The 15,841-nt window shown below is 58.9% G+C and overlaps 2 protein-coding genes and 1 long non-coding RNA gene across 7 annotated transcripts; 1 reads left to right on the top strand and 2 right to left on the bottom strand.

Annotated features, from left to right (window-relative positions):
• Positions 1-107: 107 nt before the first annotated feature.
• CDC42EP2 (CDC42 effector protein 2) lies at positions 108-8,829 on the bottom strand. 3 transcript variants are annotated; one of them, XR_004237226.1, is made up of 3 exons: positions 7,644-8,378; positions 1,965-4,165; positions 108-299 (listed from the first exon to the last, which is right to left on the bottom strand). XR_004237226.1 is itself a non-coding variant. In XM_032094942.1 (2 exons), exon 2 carries the CDS (start codon positions 4,108-4,110, stop codon positions 3,475-3,477), a length of 636 nt encoding a protein of 211 aa, XP_031950833.1. In that variant the 5' UTR covers positions 4,111-4,165; positions 8,394-8,829; the 3' UTR covers positions 2,396-3,474. The 3 variants fall into 3 exon arrangements, 2 of the variants coding, with proteins under 2 accessions (XP_031950833.1, XP_031950832.1); XM_032094942.1 differs by lacking the exons at positions 108-299; positions 7,644-8,378 and adding an exon at positions 8,394-8,829 and having other exon boundaries at positions 2,396-4,165; XM_032094941.1 differs by lacking the exon at positions 108-299 and having other exon boundaries at positions 2,396-4,165; positions 6,958-8,378.
• Positions 4,159-7,074, top strand: LOC116437311. Its single transcript, XR_004237240.1, has 2 exons — positions 4,159-4,313; positions 6,794-7,074. It is a non-coding gene; the product is annotated as an uncharacterized LOC116437311 (long non-coding RNA).
• Positions 8,830-9,202: 373 nt separating the features above from the next.
• On the bottom strand, positions 9,203-15,832 carry POLA2 (DNA polymerase alpha 2, accessory subunit). Of its 3 annotated transcripts, none has more exons than XM_032094855.1 (19): positions 15,522-15,832; positions 14,953-15,080; positions 14,785-14,870; positions 14,562-14,616; positions 14,376-14,482; positions 13,764-13,951; positions 13,593-13,681; positions 13,361-13,516; positions 13,215-13,277; positions 12,837-12,879; positions 12,417-12,535; positions 11,887-11,925; positions 11,693-11,766; positions 11,448-11,556; positions 10,853-10,959; positions 10,542-10,601; positions 10,146-10,272; positions 9,722-9,986; positions 9,203-9,661 (listed from the first exon to the last, which is right to left on the bottom strand). In XM_032094855.1, the coding sequence occupies exons 1-19, from the start codon at positions 15,649-15,651 to the stop codon at positions 9,597-9,599; spliced, it is 2,010 nt and encodes a 669-aa protein (XP_031950746.1). In that variant the 5' UTR covers positions 15,652-15,832; the 3' UTR covers positions 9,203-9,596. The 3 variants fall into 3 exon arrangements, with proteins under 3 accessions (XP_031950746.1, XP_031950747.1, XP_031950745.1); XM_032094856.1 differs by having other exon boundaries at positions 9,203-9,793; positions 9,890-9,986; positions 15,522-15,828; XM_032094854.1 differs by having other exon boundaries at positions 9,203-9,986.
• Positions 15,833-15,841: the final 9 nt, after the last annotated feature.

The following is a 15,841-nucleotide window of genomic DNA, read 5'->3' as shown; positions in this document are numbered from 1 at the left end:
TTTGGGAGACCCCATCGCTCCCTGCAATCCCCTGGGAGGAGGTTGGAGCGAGGTTGGGGGTGAGATCCCTTCTCTCGATGGATAAAACAAGAGGAAACAGCCTCAAGTTGCACGAGGGGAGGTTTATTCAGGAAAACTCCGTTATGGAAAGGGTTGTCCCGCCCTGGCGCGGGCGTGCCAGGGATGTGGTGGAGTCACTGTCCTGGAATTATCTCAAAAAATGCCTGGATGTGGCACACGGTGAACGTGGTTCAGTGGTGACCCTGGTGGCGCTGGTTGGACTTGATGATCCCAAAGGTCTTTTCCAGCCTCGATGATCCCATGGAAAGGGGTGAGAAGGGAAGAGGGAGAATGGAAAGGGAGACGGGGAAGGGAGTGAGGGCAGCGGGGAGGGATGGAGGAGGTTTGGGGGGATAAGGGAGGAGGAGGGGACGGAAAGAGGGGTGAGGGTTGGGGGGGAAATGAGGGGTAAATTGGGGGGAATGAAATAAGGGATAAAGGAGGATCAGGAGAGAATGAAATTAGGGATAAGTGAGGATGGATCTCTCAAATCCCAAATCTCCCCAGATTCCTTATGGCTGTTTATGATTTCAACCAAACCCCCTTCTTACCCCCAGCCTCTTCATCCCCAAAAAATTCCTGCCAAAAATTCCCATTTTTGAGCTCTTCTCCCTTTTTATCAAACGTAAATTAACCAAGAATCCCAAAAATCATCCCCCAGGACAGAGGTCGCCCACCGATCCCCTGGCGAGCGTGGTTTGACGTCAGCTTCCAGGTGAGTTCCTCACTTCCAGGCGAATTCCTCTCTCTTTTTCCTCCTCACTTCCACATTCCACCTGTGGTTTTTTCCCTGTTTGCTGTGAATTTGCCTTTTTTCCCCAAGGTCACCCCCTGGTCAAACCTTCCTCCTGCCCTTCCTCCTCCTCCTCCTCATAATCCCGTACCGGCTGTTCCTGGCGCTCATCCCACGGCTCCGTTCCCGGCTCCGGCCACACCGGAGGGGTCAGACACTGACCGCCGGCGTGGGCGGCGTTAATCCGCTGCCCGGAAATCCCGGGATAACGAGGAAGTTGGGAGGGAGGTGGGAATGCTGCCAGCCCCGTGCCCCTGCTGGGGTTAATTAATGATTCCATCCTTGATTGATTCCAGAATAAACGTCCCCAAAAAGGGAGGGGGAAGGAGGGGAGTGGGCGCTGAGTCACGGCTGCTCCGGATGACTCAAGTTCTCGGAACTGGGAGTAAATGAACAGCTTTGGCAACAGTCGTTTGCATAAATCATTAATCCGGGGAGTGATTAATTAGGGGACCAGTGAAGGAGGCTCCAGTCCTGTGGAAAGGGATCCCAAATGATTTATTAATGGTTAAAAATTAATTAAAGAATTTGGTTTTTTGCAGCTAAGGAGATGAGATTGTGGAAAAATTAATTTCAGGGATAAAAGTAACATCAGGGATAATTTTGGGGATAATTTCAGGGGTTTATAGCAGGTGTGCTCTGAAAGGTGGGGGAGGGAGGGAAGAGGGGAAGGAGGAGAGGGGTGAGAAAAGGAAAATCACCTTTTCATGGCAAAAAACCCCCGAAATCTGGCAAATTAAAGGAGCTTTTCCAGGACTGGAGCAAAGGGGGATGAGTGGGGGGAGAAGAGAAGCGAGCGAACGAGGTCCCAAATTACAGCTGGAACGCCCCGAAATCCAGCCCTGAGTTGTGGAAGGGATAAAACTGGGGGAGAAAAGGGACAAAACTGAGGAGAAAAGGGGATTTGGGCTGGTTTTGGTTATTTTGAAACAGCTCCGGCAGCGACGCTTTCGCAATTCCTGGTCCGAGATGGGGACAAACAGCTCCATCTTTAAATCACCAGTTAAGGTGAAAACCAGGAAAACTGGGGTGAAATCGAGGAAAACAAGTGTCTCCACGTTGTCCCAACCCACCCCATGTTGGAAACCCCCCATACTACTCTGAAACCCACCCAAAATGAGCCATTCCGGGCTGTTTTCCCTTCAGGTTGTTTGTCCGAGCAGCAGCTGTGGTGCGTTCATGGGACAGGAGGGGACACGGAGCCACGTTCCCATCAAAGTCTCTCCCTGGGGTTAATTAATCACAAACGAGGCTCTAAAACGGCTCCGTCCCAGCGCTGGAATTGGTTTGGGGAGAAAAAAATCCCAAAATAAATAAAAAGTGGACGGACTGCAGGGGGAGAGAGTTTAGAGCAGGGAAGGGTTGGACCAAATAGAAATTCAACCTGGGGCTGATCAAGTCTAATTAACCCCCGTTTCTTAATTGTTTTGCGGATGAAAACCTTGGAAAATTGGTTTCCCCCCAAATTCTTGGTGTTTTCACCAAAAGTGGTTCAGGTTTACGGACGCAGAGGGGGAGGGGAAGGAAGAGGCGGGACAAGGGTTCGTCAACGAGCCACGAGCTCGAGAATCTAATGACTCATTAGTCAGATAATCTAAATTAGACTCATTAGGCAGCGATCCCTGCGAGACCCAGAACCGCGACCACCGAGGAGGGAACGGGACGAACAGCGGGGTCAGGAGGGGCCACGGCCCCGCCCCGGGGGGATCCGCCCTCGTTCTGGGCTCAAACTCCCAGAAATCGGCGAAACGCTGGAGTGCATGGACAGAGTCTGGAAAAGGAGGCCCCGCGGGGTCCCACCCCATCCCCGAGTCCCGCCGGCTCCTCCTCGGCCCGGGGCCGGCCCCAGCGCGGCACCAGCGGCGTTCCCAGGGGGCTTTGTCCGTATTCCCTAAATTCCAGCCGAACTCCCCTCGGCATTCCCTCCTTCCGGCCAAACAATCCGCGATCGACGGCGACGAGTCCCCCCCGGTGCCAGAATCCACCTCCACCTCCCGCTGGGATTTTTGGTTGTTTTTGCACCTCGCTGACGATTTCCAGCCCCAGCCCCGATTCTGCCGCTCCAGCTCGGCCCCAGAGGGGTTTTTTGGCTCCTCCATGGGTTGAGCTCCTAAAACAGCAGCCCCATTTGGGATATTTGAGCTCCTCCACGGGCAGTTTTGGCTTCTCCACAGAGACACAAAGCCCAGCAGAGATTTCCCGCTCGGGATTTCCCGATTTGTGGGATTTCCAAAGGATTCAGTGGAGCAGAAGTTGAGGCGGCACCACCGTGACGATCCGGGGGGTTCAGAGCCGCCAGCATCGCCCGTGGAGAGCAAACCCCAGTGTCCCCCAAAATCCTCCTGACCGGAATCTTTGGGAGCTCATCCCGCCAGGTCCCGCAGACGCGGAGAACGCGGCGGGGTCGCGTTGCCTGCGGTCGGCTCCGGCGCTGGAGGAGGGCGGGGAGAGCTCGGTCCCGGGGCTGAACCCGCGCCCGGCGTCGGCACCGCGGGCTCTGCCAGAGGAAACACGGGAGTCCGAGCTGGGATTCGAGAGCCACATTGGAAAAACACCCAAAATCATCCTCATCACCCTCACCCTCGCCATCCATTCCTCGGTGTCTCTCCCTGGGGCCGCCCTCACGTCAGGATCTCCGGCCGGGCGCCGCCGCCGCGCTCGGCCTGGTGCCTGTCCATGACCTGCAGCACGTCCTCCAGGATGGACGGCCCCAGGTCCACGTGCAGGGACAGCAGGGAGCCGGCGTGCGACAGGAAGGGCTCGGCCTCGCCGTTGGCGGGCGCGGGGAGCCGGGGGCCGCAGGGCCGCGGAGGGGAGGCCGCGGCCTCGTCCAGGTGCAGCCGCGGGGGCTTGGGCGGCGCCTGGGCCGCGGGCAGGGTCAGCGCCTGCGGGCCGCCGAGGGCCGGCAGCGAGATGGCGTTTTTGAGCAGCGGCGACGGCGCCGCGGCCGCCTCCGGCTCCCCACCCGAGATCGTGGCCGTGCGTGAGAATTCGAACGGCGCCGCCGCCGCCTCGGAGCCGTCGCGGTCGCCGCCGTCACCGCAGCCGCTCTCGCTGCGGGGCAGCAGGTGGAACTTGCCCTGCAGGAAGGAGATGTCCCCGAACATGTCGCTCTCGCCGCCGCTGCCGATGTGGATCGTGTGGCGGAAGTCGCCCAGGGGCGGGCTGATCATGTCCGAGGAGAGGATGTCCCGCAGCTTCTCCTTCTTGCCCTTCCGGCTGCCCCTCTTCAGGTAGATCGGCACCTTGGTGGACATCTCGGCCAACGCAGCCCAGCCCGAGCTGGCGGCGCCTTCCCGGCCTCAGGACGACCTGCAAACCAACAGAGAAGGGGAAAAACGCTCAAAGCCGAGTTCTGACACGTCAACGGAGCATCCTGGCCGTCGGCACGGGCCGGGAAATGAATTCCAGACGCTCCCCCGCTCTCCGCTGGCCGCGTTATCGATACCCAAACTAGCAGGTAATGAAATCCAGGCGCTCGGGGCCTCGGCAGCAAGAGGGAGGAAAAGCAGGGGAGTCCAAAGGATTTGTGTTTGTAGGGAGGAATCGGGGTGTGGAGGTAGAGGTCGGGAGAGCAGAGTGCTGGGAAGAGGCGTTTTCAGCCCAAAAGGGATTTTCTCATTCTGACCCCGTCTCCCCTCGGCCCCGCGTTGTCCGGCCCCACCCAGCACCAGCTGGAGCAGAAACCAACGGAGATTTCGGCCGGAGGGGGAAGGAAGTTGGGGTTTCCCCTGTTTTAGCCGTGAGCTCTGAGTTCAGACGTCGGATCTGGGCCGGGTTTTCCAGCTGTGGGCAGAAATGAGGCAAAACCGGGAATTTTTGGTGCCATTAACATGTCCAGCCTTGGGAGACGCCTCAGTGGGACGGCAAAAGGAATGGAACAGGTTTGGGGCCACCGGAACGCTCCCTGTTAAATCAGCAAGTGGGAAGTTCTGGAGCTTTTCACCCTTATCACAAATTTTCAGGGAAAAAATTCCATCTGTCCCCTGTCGGCGGATCCAATCCAGCGCCGCCGGCAAGAACAGAGCAGTTCGAGAGGGATTTGGGGATGGGTTTGTCCCGGGCTGGGACACCCTGAGGGGCCTCTCCTGGCCGGAATTCGACCCGAAAAAATCCCGGGGGAGCTGGGAGGATTTATCCTTAAAAACACAACAACAACAAGGCCCCGAGGGATGGAAAATCCCATTTCCCCTTCAACGCTCCGGCGTCACCTCAGCGCTGCCCAAACCTCCTCTGATCCCCACTGTCACCCTCGCATTCCCTGCTTTTAGGGAATGTTCCCTTGCAATTCCCTGCTCTTAGAGAATGTTCCCTTGCAATTCCCTGCTTTTAGGGAATTTTCCCTTGCAATTCCCTGCTTTTCCCCCTTTCCCCCTTCCCAGTGCCACAAACCCCGTCATGGAGCCGCCCTGGCCCCGCTGCCGCCGCAGCCGCTCCCGAGGCCAAAACCGCCCCTGTGCTCTAATCCTACCTCTTATCCCCTGATTTAGGGAATATTCCCTTGTTATCCCGTTCTTAGGGAATACTCCTTTATTTTCCCCTAATTTTGGGGAATATTCCCTTATCATCCCCCGTTTTTAGGGAATGCTCCCCAATTATCCCCGTTTTCCCCCAAATCCCGCACAGACCCCGCTACAGACCCGCGCTGGCGCCGGCGCCGCTCCCGAGGCCGAGAGGGAAGAGGATCCCGGGGCGATCCCGGGAATCAGCCCCGGGAGCGCGGCCCCGGCAGGGCCCGGCCGCCGCTCGGCCCCATCCCGGCGGCTCCGGGCAGGAAAATCCTGACGGTGCGGAATCCAGCGCCGCTAATCCCGGGATTAGCGCGGGACGGGACGGGCGGGGGGCGGCCCCGGGCTGACGGCGCAGAGAGGAGCCGGGGAAGGATCTTCCTTTGGAACCGGGGCCGGCGCGGGGCCCTCGGCCACGGAAAAACACCGGGGTCGTGGCAAAATTGTAGGGGAAAAAGTGGGGTGGTAGGGAAGAAAAGGGTTTGTAGGGAATAAGATGGATTTGTAGGGGAAAAGAGTGGGCTTGTAGGGAAAAAGATGGATTTTTTTAGGGAAGAAAGATGGGGATGCAAGAAAAAAGGATGGATTTTTAGGAAAAAAGGTGGATTTGTAGGGAAAAAAGCCTCCAAAATGTGAATTCCCAGGTGAGGCTGAGGGTGATGATGGGGACGAGCACCCCGGAGCCGTGGGATCGTTCCCCTCCTGGCCATCCCTGTTCCCACCCGAAATCGCCCTCCCTGACCCCAATTCCTCCCCCCGGCCGCTCCCGCTCGGCTGGGCCGGGACAAAGGCCGGGAATGTTCCGGGAGCTCCGTTCCCTTTGTGCTGGGGAGAACAAAATCCCTGGGAAAAGGGGGTTGCAACGCCGGCAACGGGGGCGATTCTGTCCCCAAAACCCCTTTTCCGGGCATTTTGGGGGATTTTTTCCCAGGCAAACCCATGGCGCTCCCCATTCCCTGTGGGGGAGATCCGGAACAGGTGGAAAATGGGCTGGAAAAGGAGGAAAGCCCCAAGGAAACCCCCGATGAATAACTCATTTCTGGGAGCTTCCAGCATCCGGCAGCTCCGGGCATCCCTAAAAATCCAGCAGAATCCAGGTGACCCCGGAAGGAAGAGTCAGGAACGAGGAAAATGGGGAAAAAAGGGGAAAAAGGGGATGTTTTCCCCAGGATCCGAGCGGGAGGAGCTCCAGGAGACGCTCCCAGGACTCCGACCCCACGGAATCTCCTGAATCAGCGGATTCGATTCCCACAGAGGAAAATTTGAGGAATTTTTCCCTGTTTCCATCAATTCCGGCTTCAAGGGAGGCAATTCTGTTCCTTTTCCACCCGTTTTTGGCCATTTAGGGTTTGGATTGGAAGGAATTTGGGCTCTTTTCTCCCGTCCTCGGCAGATTCCATCGCAGTACAGGAAAATTTTGTTTCTTTTTCAGCACTTTGGGCTCCAGCGCATCCAAGGTTTTCATTTCCCGCCGGTTTTTGGCAATTCAGGCTCCGGCTCAGGAAAAGTTTGGGATCTTTTTGCCTCTTGCCAGAAATTTCTGCCTCACAGCCTGGAAATTCAGCTCCTTTTCCACCTGGTTTTGGAAATTCCTACCTCAATGTGAAATTCTTTTTCCCTTTTCTGCCCATTTTCCGCCCCTTGAGCTTCAGGACCTCAAAACTTGTTCTTTTCCCTGCCTGTTTTCCGTAAAAAAAAAAATTCCTCCTTTTCTGCCCGTGTCCAGCATTTTGGGCTTTGCCACACAGAAATTTGGGGGATTTTGGTCAATTTTCAGCAATTCTGGCTCCATCCAAGCAGCCCTTCCCCATCCCGGCGTCTCCACGAACAATTCCATCCACCTTTGCCAAAAGCGGGGATGCAGCGATGGAATTAAACTCCTTTTCCCACGGGAATGGCCCGAGGGAGGAGCAGCCGCCAGGAACTCACCCAGTTCCTCCCATTCCTCCCCCTCCCGGCCCGTTCGGAGCCTTTTTTTGGTGCCCGAATTCAAAGCTCGCCTCAAAATTTGCCCCTGGGAAGAAGATCTGCCCTGGGATCGCTCCGGAGGATGGATTTTCCCAAAAAGGATGGAAATGAGCCCATTTCCCTGCGGTGCCGGAGCTGCAGGAGCGGGGAGGAGGAAGAACAACTCTTTGGGATGAAGGCTGCGGGGTTTTTTAGGGAATGGGGATGCTGGGAGCGGCGTCAGGACCCGTCCGACAGCGCTCTGGGCACGGGAAAAGCTGGAATTGGTTAAAATGGGTTAAAACGGGGAACGAATTCCCCCCGTCCTGCCCCACCTCGAGAATCCAGCGGAGAATCCGGAGCGGGGGCAGCGGGTCGGTGACAATTCCATGCCAGGGGACCCCGGGACCGGCCCCTTTTCCCAGGAAAACGCCGATTTCGGGGAAAGGCGCTCGGCGGTCGGGAGAATCCAGAGGGAAGCCGGAGGATGAGGAAGCGCCGGCTCAGGGCAGGGAAATCTCGGCCTCGGCCACTCCCCGACCCCTCCCGGTGTCCCCGGTGACAAACCCGGCCCGAGGGGCGGCCAGGAAATCCACGGAAAAGCCAAAAAACCCAGGAAAAACAGCAGCAGCTCCGCGCGGCCGGGCCCCGCCCGGGAATCCAGGGGCTATTCCAGAGCTCCCGGGACCATTCCGGGGCTGTTCCAGGGCTCCGGGGGCTATTCCGGGACCATTCCGGGGCTGTTCCGGGGATCCAGGAGCAATCCCAGGGCTCCCGGGACCATTCCGAGGCTCCGCCGCTGGTTTACGCCGGGAGCGGGCGGAGCCGGGGGGGGCTCCAATTAAGCTCTGGTTTAATTAAGCAGGGAAGCGGAGGGGGGGGGGGGGGGGCAGCGGGGGAAGGAGCCGCTCTTTTTTCCCCGGATAAAAGGAAGGAATCGCCCCCTTTCCCTTTGAATCGCGGATGCGGCAGCGACGCGAACGCGGCCGGGGCCGCAGGGAGAGCTCTGCCCGCCCTCCCCGCAGCATCCCGGGATCCCGAGCTCCCCCTTCCCCCGCCGCCTCCCGGGTTCCCGGCGCTGTCACCTGCGGGCCCGGGAGATCCCCGGGATCGGGGCCAGGATCGGGATCGGGGCCGGGATCGGGATCGGGATCCCGGCGCGCCCGCGGCCGCTCCGGCGCCGCTCCAGGCCCCACCCCGGCCTCGCTTCCCTTCCCGGGAATTCCCGGAGCTTCCTCGGCCGCTCCCCGGGATGGGCCGCGGGAAAAGCGCCCCGGGGGAGTGGGAAGAAAGCCGGAAAAAATCCCAGCGGGACTCGTGGCGGGGGTTCCTGCCCCCGCCCTAAAATCCTCGGGATTCCCGAATTAAATCCCGAATTAGGGGTGCGGTTGAGCGGAGTGGCCGCTGTGGGGGGAGCTGGAATTCCCAAAATCGCCCCAGGACGCGGCCCTGGCTCATCCCGCTGCGGTGTTAACCAAAATCGGTGTTTTTCCAAGGGAAACCGAGGCTGGCAGAGGAGAGTCCAAGGAGAAAACTGGGAGAAAATGGGGGTTTGGTCCCCTCCCCCGCAGGTGCAAAAAATGGAAATAAAGTTGGAAATAGGAGGGAAAACAAAATCGGGAAGATTTTATGGATGCTGGAAAAACTGTATTTTATTCAGGGTGAAAAGTGCTGGAATTGGGCAAAGAGCAGAGGAGGAACCGGGATGTGACAGTCAGAGGTGACCACGGCACTTCCTGGCTGCTCCATGGGGAGAAAGTGGGGATTTTTGGGAAAAGCCCAGCCGCTCACCAGAGTTGTGAGGGAAATCTCCCTCCCCAGCCCCGATTTTTCCTGGTTTTACCCCAAAAATCCCCCTCTTGGATTCACCTTTTCCCCTTAGGAAATGACACCGTGAGTAACAAAACCTTTTAATTAATTTTCAGCTTCATCACCATAAATTTGAGGCAAAAAGGGAGGGAAAAGGGTCAAAGCCAGACCCGGAGTTGGTTTTTCCCAGGAAGCAGTGGCGCAGCCCTGCCAGGAATCCGTAATTAATTGGTTTCGGACTAATTAAAGTCCGAGTCCCCTAACGAGGCCACCGAAGGCGAGGGGTGACGCCGGGACGGGGAGGATCCCACACCCGGATTCCCCTTCCCGAATTCCCTTTTCCGTGGGTGAACCCCACTGGGGAAATTCCTCCGTGCGCCAAACGATTTTGGGGGCTTTTAACCAGAATTCCGGGCGTTTTAACCAAAATCCCAGGAGTTTTCATCAGCCGTGGGTGGGGAACAGGTGGAGCTGGGGGCTCAGATCCTCACGACCTGGGCGGCCACGCAGGGGCTGCTCCGGGGATCGGCCCTGGGGTTCTCCCCAGGACGGTCACCAGGCTGGTCACCACAATGGTCACCAGGACGGTCCCCAGGCTGGTCACCACGATGGTCACCACGATGGTCACCAGGACGGTCCCCAGGCTGGTCACCACGATGGTCACCACGATGGTCACCAGGACGGTCCCCAGGCTGGTCACCACGATGGTCACCAGGACGGTCCCCAGGCTGGTCCCCAGGCTGGTCACCACAATGGTCACCACGATGGTCACCAGGACGGTCCCTCCGCAGCAGCAGCCGCCCGTAGGTGCCCCCGGCCTGGCCCTTGGTCAGGCGCCCGGGGTTGATGCAGATGCAGCCCAGGACGTCCTGGAGGGGACAGAGGGGTCAGCGGTCACGGGGACGGAGGGGACCCCACGGCCACAGCGGGACTGGGACCCTCCAGCCCCATCCCGGCCCTTCCCGTGCTTTATTCCCGCTGGAATTGCGGGCTGTGCCCGCCCCGGGGGGTTTGGGGTCCCCGCTGACCTTGATGAAGAAGCGGAGCTCGGAGGGGGTGACGAGGACGTCGGGGGTCACCGGCAGCGCCGCGAAGGCCGACAAGTTCTCGTAGTCCACGTTGAGCTCCTCGGAGGGCGGGTACAGGGGGTAGAAACTGCACGGGCAGCGTTTTGGGGAGGAAGGAGCCGTTTTGGGGAGGAAAGAGCTGGTTCAGGGGGTGTGGCTGTGCCAGAGTGCCGGGGAATCTGCCACGGACCCGCCCTGGGATGGACAGTGTGGAAACGCTCCAGGGTCAGAGGGTTCCCGACCCCAAAATGGGCGTTTTTAAGGTTAAAAGGCGACTCTAAAGGGGCAGGTGGTGAGGAGGGAACAGGATTTTCCTCGTTTGGCCCCAAACCAGCCCAGTCCGGGCCCTGCCCTCACCTCCGCTGGGTCAGGATGTGCCGCAGGATCCGCGTGAAGCGGTCGGAGATCCCGGAGGAGCTGCGGGACAGAGGGGAGGGAAAGGGGTGAGAAAAGGGAGGAAATGGGAAAAAAGAAACGGGGGAAAAGGGAAACAGAAGGGGAAAACAGGGGAGGAAGAGGGGCTAAAGGGGGGAAGGGAAGAGAGAGAAGGGGGGAAAAAAGGGGGAGAAAATGCTAAAAAAAGGGGGGACATTAAAGAAAAGGGGGAAAAGGTTAAAGAAATGGGGGAAAAAGGTCAAAAAAAGGGGGAAAAGGTCAAAAAGAGGCACCTGCTGATCTCCTCAGCCCCCATGTGGAAGAGGAGGTCAGTGGAGGTGAGGCCGAAGACGACGCCGTCAATGTCCAGGGTGCAGGGCTCGGGCACCAGGAGCACGCGCTGGACACACGGACACGGGGCTGGACATCTAGGACACCCCTGGAGAGCCCCAAAATGCCCCAAACCCACCCCAAACTTGCCCTGGAATGCCCTAAATCTGCCCCAAAATGCCACAAACCCACTCTGAAATGCCCTAAATGAGCCCTAAACTGCCCCAATCCCAACAAGTTTTCCTTAAACCCCCAAAATGTTCCCCAAAATCCACAGGGCCGAGCTGGATTTTCTGCAGGAGCATCAAATCTGCTCCTGAGGGATAAAGAATCATTAAATGAGGAAATTCGAACCCAAAATGGGCCTGGAGGGGCAGTGGGAGCTCTGGACTTCCAATCCCAAATCCTTTGTCCCCTGGGAAGCTGCAGCAGGAAATCGCTGCCGGCGGGGGGAAAAGGGGGATTTCACCCCAAATCTCAGCTGGGCTTTGCCAGGACGTGGAGGGATCTCCTGGGAACTCATTTTTGGGGGGAAAAGTGGAATTCTGGGGTCGGTACCGCTCTGTCCTCCTTGGGCAGGTCTGGGAAGGGGAAGGGCGGCTGCGGATACACGAAATCGTGGGCGACGTCCCGGAGCGACGGCACCAGGACGAGCTGGGAGCCAGCACTGGGGGGAAAAGAGGGAAAAATGGGATTGGGGGGAAGGAAAATGAGAGATTTGAGCCCGTTTGGGGTGAAAAGTGGCGTTTTGGGGCAAAAACTCCCCGTGGGAATGAGGAATTCCAGGCCATTGCTGTCCCCACCTCCTCGTGCCCTCAATGATCGTCCTGAGGCAGAGCCGGAACACGTCCGAGAAGGAGCCCAGGAGCTGGCAGCTCTGGATTGAGGGAAAACAACGGGATTGGCACAATTCCCATATTTTTTGGGATTTTTTTTGGGATCTGATGCTGCCCCAAATCCACAGGGATGGAGGGGATTTGGGGGGAGCCCTCCTCACCTCCACCTGCTCGTGTTTGGCGTCCAGGAACGGCCCAAGCTGTGGGAAAACGGGAAAAACAGCGAAGAACCACCTTAAATCACCCCCCAGAACAGCTCATTTTTAATTGTTTTTAATAATTCTCATTAATGAACCCCCAATTTTAGCCCACAGCCCCAAAATTTCAGGGCAAAACAAGCCTCAGAAGGGGAAATTGCTGAAATGGATGCGTCGTGCCCAGGCAGGGAATCAGGATTTGACTCCAAAGGCAGCATGTGCTCTTAAAACGGAGCTTTTCTGTCATTTTGGGGTGAGAAATGAGGATCTGGGGGACTCTTAGGTGAAAAATGGGAGGTTTGGGCACTTTCAGGGCAAAAAGTGGATGTTTTGGGGTTCAGAAATGGGGTTTTAATGTGAACTTTGAAGGGTTTGGAGCCTCCCAAGCGTTTCGAGGCTGCAGGGTCGGGGTGAGGGGTGCAGGACTGGGTTAATAACGATGAAGGTAATTAAATATTCACTGTTAACGAGGGAGTAATTGGGGTGCCCCTCACCAGGATACAAACGTCGGGGCGGTCGCGGGCCACGACCTCCAGGAGGTCACTCAGGGGCTCGAAGGCGACGCCGTCCGAGGGCGTGAAGGGGCCACAGGCCACCAGCACCATCCTCTGCTCTGGGGGGAAAAGGGAGTTTTGGGGGAAAAAGAGGAGTTTTGGGAAAAAGAGGGGTTTTGGGAAAAGAGGGGAAATTTAGGGATGGAAAATGGGGGTTTTGGGGACACAAAGGGTTTGGGGGATGGAAAGGGAAATGTAGGGAGGGAAAAAGGGGAGAAAAAGCGGCTTGGGGACAATAAAGACGGGAGTTTAGGGCCTAAAAGGGAGATTTGGGATCCAAAATGGGGGTTCGGGGGTGAAAAGGAGTTTGGGGACAAAAATGGGGATTTAGGGACAAAAAGCAGAGGCACCGGGGCTCACCTGCCATTGGCTCCGTGGGGGTGTGGAAGGGCAGCGGGATCCCCTGTGGGAGAGCCGGGAACGTCTCCAAACGCCCCGATTCACCCCAAAATGCCCCGATTCACTCCAAAATGCCCCGATTCCCCCCCAAAATGCCCCGATTCACCCCCAAAATGCCCCAATTCCCCCTCAAAATGCCCCGATTCCCCTGCAAAATGCCCCAATTCCCCCCCAAAATGCCCCAATTCCCCCCCAAACGCCCCAATTCCCCCCTAAATGCCCCGATTCCTCCCCAAATGCTCCGATTCACCCCGAAACGCCCCAATTCCCCCCCAAACGCCCCAATTCCCCCCCAAATGCCTCGATTCCCCCCAAAATGCCCCCCGGCAGCAGGGTCACCTCGTAGAGCTTGGACACCACCATCCTCCTGCCCGTGCTGTTGGTGCCTTCCAGCGCCACGACCTGCGGGACACCGGGAATGGGGGAAAAGGGTGGGAATTGGGGAAAAGGGGCGGGGAGGGAAGGGGGACCCCCCAAAGCCGCACCTGGCCCGGGAACAGGGAATATTCCGGCAGCTCCGAGAGGTCCAGCGGGACCTGGGCTCCCCCCGAGTGCTCCCGGTCCCCCACCAGCAGCACGGATTTGGCGTTGAGCTTCCCGTTCCCGTCGCAGGTGATCTGCCCCAGCACCGTCACCGGCTCCTGCGGGACCCCAGAACGGGGGGTTTCACCCCGAAATAGGGGGGTTTCACCCCAGAAAAGGGGGCTGGGATCTCACCTGAGCCGGGAGCGCGGTCGAGGTGAAGCCGTCCAGGCCGTGGTGCCTCCGCAGGACCTCCCCGAGCTCCTCCACCCGCCCGGCCAGCGCTGGGGGGACCTCGGTGTCACCAAACAGCCCCTGAGCCCCCCAAACCCGCGCTGTCCCCAACCTCCCCCGCTCCACGAGCACCTTCCCGGACGTCCAGCGCCTTCTGGAACATGAATTTGTAGGGTTTGGTGAGGTTCTCCTCGGGGCAGCCGAAGAGTTTGACGGCGCAGCCGCCGCGGCCGCTCCAGGCCGGGCTCTGGACGGAGCCAAACGAGGCCACGACCTCGCCCCGGCCCCCACGGGACGAGTATTTCTGGGAGGGGGTGACACTGTGGGGACAAGAAAACGGGTTGTGAATCCTGCCAGGAGTTGTCCCACCCCAAAAACTCCACGGATTTCGGGTTCTCTCCTTCCCATTACCCCCGTTCTGAGCATTAAAAGATAACGGAGCTTAAAGGGGTGAATTCCCTGACCTGTGAACGCGGCGTTTTGACAGGGTTTAATGGTTTGTGTTGATTAATGTCTTTAAAAACGACAAGTGTTTGTAAGTCTCAAAAGTTCGTTATTTCTGTGAGTTTAGCGGGGTTTTAACAAACTCCCAGCTTACAGATCTTCCAGAGCACTCCCTCTCAGCTTCAATACTGTTGTAGTTTGAAAGGAAAGGAAGAAAAGAAGGAGAAAAGAGTGGGGAGAAAAAGGAGCCAATTCCTCGAGCTGTGATTTAAGGGAAGCCCCCCAGGACCCCTCACCCACCTCGGGGAGAAGCTGCCGGGGGAGAAGAGCCCATAGGGGCTGCGGGACGACGGCGCCCGCTTGGGCCGGGGCGTCTCCGGAGTGGAATTGCTGCGTTTCTGGGAGCCCTGCAAGGGAACATTCACAAGAGAAGGATGTTTCCAGGCTTGTTTTAAAGCGAACCCTGTGGATTTGGGGGGTGCCCACCTTGGATGGGGTGGCGTAGGCGTCCAGCAGCTTGTCCTCCTCTTCCTCGTCGAGGCTGATGCTCGTTAAGGGGCACCAACGCTCCTGGTTTGGGGTGAAGGCCCCCCAGGATCCCCAAATCCAATAATCCCTCCCATTCCCGTGCCTCCGCTGGGGATCTGTGACAGCTCACAGCCCCCATTTTCTGCCAGAGCCCCCCAGGCCCCTCGGGATTTCAGGATACAGCTCCTGCAGCGAGTGGATGTCGTGGAGGAGCCCCCAGCGCTCGTCCCGCCCGCGCCGGCTCCGGCTGCTGCGCTTGGCCAGGACCTGGGGCAGCGGGGAGGGGGTGTGAGGGTTCCCCGCCATCCCCGGGGGTTTTGGGGCATAGGGGGGAGTCGGGGACTCCCACCTCGTGCTCGAAGGCGTCGAGGCCCTCGGGGGTGAGCTGGAGGTCGAGGTCTTTGCTGGTGACGAAGGCCAGCAGCTCGTTGGCCAAGGCCACCGGGCCCAGCCCGTGGCTCAGGCACAGCTCCACCACTGCGGGGAAAAGGGGAGTCAGGGGAGCCCAAAATCCCACCGAGACCCCCCTCACCCCTTCGGGTACACCTCAACCACCCCCCGGTCCCTTGTGCCCCCCAGAACGCGGCAGTTCCCAAAGTCCTGCCCCCCGTGACCCCCCATATACCCAATGCACTCCTTGACACCCCCGGACCACCCAGTGCCCCCCCAAACACCCCCTGACATCCCCAGGAGACCCAACCCCCACACATCCCTTCTGCAACAGCCCCCAGACCACCCGACACCCCCAAGCATTTCCGAGCCATCCCAATATGCCCTCGAACAACCCCCCTGACACCCCCAGACCCCACAAAGGCCTCTACTAATGCCCTGATACACCTGACACCCCCCAAACGTTCACCCCCAGCCCCCCACAACTCCCTTCCTCCTTTCCCAGGCCGCGCCCCCCGGAGCCCTCACGCTTGTCGGGCACTTCCTCGCCCTGGCAGCGCAGCTCGAAGAGCCGCAGCTCCCTGAGCACCGCCTCGGCCGTCACCGGCTCCCGGTCCCGCTCCGGCTCCGGCTCCGGCTCCAGCCCCGGCTCCGCCATGGCCGCGCTCGACCCGCGCGGGCGCCGCTCCGGGGGAGGGGGCGGGGCCGAGCCGTATAAGGTCAAGGGGCGTGGTTTGTGTGGAGAAAGGGGCGTGGTTATTCAGATTTGGGCACAACGGACCAATGGGAGCGCGATGGGCGGGGAAGGGGCGTGGCCGGAGCACTCCGAACCCCGCCCACCCGGGGTG

Source organism: Corvus moneduloides, chromosome 34, assembly GCF_009650955.1.
Source record: "Corvus moneduloides isolate bCorMon1 chromosome 34, bCorMon1.pri, whole genome shotgun sequence".
Classification (NCBI taxonomy): domain Eukaryota; kingdom Metazoa; phylum Chordata; class Aves; order Passeriformes; family Corvidae; genus Corvus; species Corvus moneduloides.
This window is presented reverse-complemented; position numbering and strand designations above follow the sequence as displayed.